The 2,377-nt window shown below is 38.5% G+C and overlaps 1 protein-coding gene across 1 annotated transcript; it reads left to right on the top strand.

Annotated features, from left to right (window-relative positions):
• The first annotated feature begins 389 nt into the window (after window positions 1-389).
• Window positions 390-1,919, top strand: LOC149179514 (uncharacterized). Its single transcript, XM_089415675.1, has 2 exons — window positions 390-1,086; window positions 1,441-1,919. The coding sequence occupies exons 1-2, from the start codon at window positions 558-560 to the stop codon at window positions 1,551-1,553; spliced, it is 642 nt and encodes a 213-aa protein (XP_089271801.1). The 5' UTR covers window positions 390-557; the 3' UTR covers window positions 1,554-1,919.
• The last annotated feature ends 458 nt before the right edge of the window (window positions 1,920-2,377 follow it).

The following is a 2,377-nucleotide window of genomic DNA, read 5'->3' as shown; positions in this document are numbered from 1 at the left end:
TTATCCCCCACAAGCGGCTATTTGATAAAGATGTTTAGGTTAAAATCTTACAAGTTGTTTACATGGAGTGGAAAAAGAACAAAATATGATATCCTAGGCTTCATGTATAGAGTTATAGCCAAGTGTTACATCACCCTTTTTTTTTTATTCTTAATAATCACCGAATAAGAATAGGGATATTTGATAAAGATGTTGAAGTTAAAATCTTAAAAGTTGGTTAGATGGAGTGTCACATGGGTTACGTACTTTATTATTAATTTTCTCCAAGTGGATGTTTATTCTGTACAAAAATATTATTTTTCTCCTAAAAAGATTCGTGGGACGATTGTTGCTTCCTTTCCACTCCACTTCACAGCAAAGCAAAACACATCGATATACTGCTATCAATATACTGTACCAGTGCGTACTAGTCCATTAATGGAGCCCTAAACTTAGAGTGGCTTTAAAGATTTTGATGTGACTACTTATTCGGAAGAGGGAATTAAACGGAGCAGAACACTCTCATTGAATTTGTCGTAGGAGAAGAGAGCTACCTTGTAGTAACAGGGAGGAGTATCATGTGGGGTGGAGATTCCATCTGTTTGGCAACTCGCAAAATCGACAGAACAGTGCGAGAGGATGTTCCTGCAAAGCTGAAGCAGTATACACCAGATCCGAAACAGCTACAACATGTGGCCAGGTATTGTGCTGGCAGTTACCCAGCGCAAAAGTTGAGTGACATCCGGAAGATCATGCAGGGTAATTGGGATTCCGTTTGCTCTGTAGCTCGGAGGGGTATCATGTGGGTTTGCGATTCCATCTGTTCGGCAACTCGCAAAATCTACAGAACAGTGCGAGAGGATGTTCCTGCAAAGCTGAAGCAGTATACACCGGATCCGAAACAGCTACAACATGTGGCCAGGTATTGTGCTGGCAGTTACCCAGTGGAAAAGTTAAGTGACATCCCGAAGATCATGCAGGGTAATTGGGATTCCGTTTGCTTTGTAGCTCGGAAGATTGGCAAAACAGTGAGAGAGAACGCCCCAGATCAACGTATCTTCTGGACTACTGCCGCGGAAGAGATCATCAAGGGCAGCAGTTTACCAGGTGGGTTTAATTAATTATACCCGTATCATTATTGCTTTCATAATTCCTAGATTAAAAAATTACAAGATCATGCACAGACCATGAACAAACCTAAAAAACTCAGCTCTGTGGCTTCATAAAGAGACCCCTTAACCCCTCTTGTAGTTGTGGTATATTTATATTTGGTTATAATCTGCATCAGTTCTTTTTAATTAATTTAGTTGTTTATAAAACAAAGTCGATGAATGTCCTACCCCTCCCCTCTGTATTCATGTAGCAAACTATTTTAACAATCAAACGAGTGTGAACCAGTAAATGGAATCGATTCTAACAAAATTCATTAGTTCTCACCGATGATATGTGTATGTTGTATAGGAGTTAGACTTCTGTACAGGGCCTGGAAGGAATCTCGGCGTAACAGAAGTGGTGTGGCGTCCCAGATGCATTGCCACGACAAAGTGAATGGGCAAATAATATTTATTGACTGATGAACGTGAAAGGGCAAAGAGGGAGAAGTATATGACGCTGAGCCAAGCCATCTTCATACTTATTGCACTTACCAGTCAACCGTTCTGCGCTAAAACAAAGCCAGATCTTCCAGGACTGTTCTGATGATGTTGACAGGGAGGATAAATAGTGAATGTGAGTAACATATTCTTTAGATAAATAGGGGTGTTTTTCTTTCATCTCGAAGTAGAAATCTTTGTTTTGTTTTTATAACAAAAAACTTCAATCGCAGTGGTATGTTTTGTTTATATGTATACCAGAAAGGTTGAGCTGAACTTTAACCTAGATGGAATATTTGGTTTCCTATAAAAAACCGTATGACAGACGTATACATATATTTGAATGCATGGTTGTATGTCCGATGCATATTTTTGTCTTCCAAACGTATGACATTTATATTATGTCCTTAATTTTCTCATAAAAAATAATTATAATGAATATTTTTTATACGGTGGGAAAATTGATCATAATTTAGTTGTCAATTTAGCAGTGAGTACAATTATTTTTAGCTGCTAATCAGGAATGTACACTGACTCATCATTCTTATTCAAGGAAACCCATGCCTTGGAATAATCCCCTAGTGATCCATAATGATCATAATTTAGTTGTCAATTTAGCAGTGAGTACAATTATTTTTAGCTGCTAATCAGGAATGTACACTGACTCATCATTCTTATTCAAGGAAACCCATGCCTTGGAATAATCCCCTAGTGATCCGTAATGGAACAAACTTTCACTCTTCCCTGATGCCTTTGGGTCTTGGGCCTTTAACTTGTTTCTTTTCCTTAAGTCCCAGAAAGACCAG

This window comes from Pinus tabuliformis, chromosome 3_2 (assembly GCF_031772625.1).
Source record: "Pinus tabuliformis cultivar Carrire ecotype Pingquan chromosome 3_2, CPIR1, whole genome shotgun sequence".
Classification (NCBI taxonomy): domain Eukaryota; kingdom Viridiplantae; phylum Streptophyta; class Pinopsida; order Pinales; family Pinaceae; genus Pinus; species Pinus tabuliformis.
This window is presented reverse-complemented; position numbering and strand designations above follow the sequence as displayed.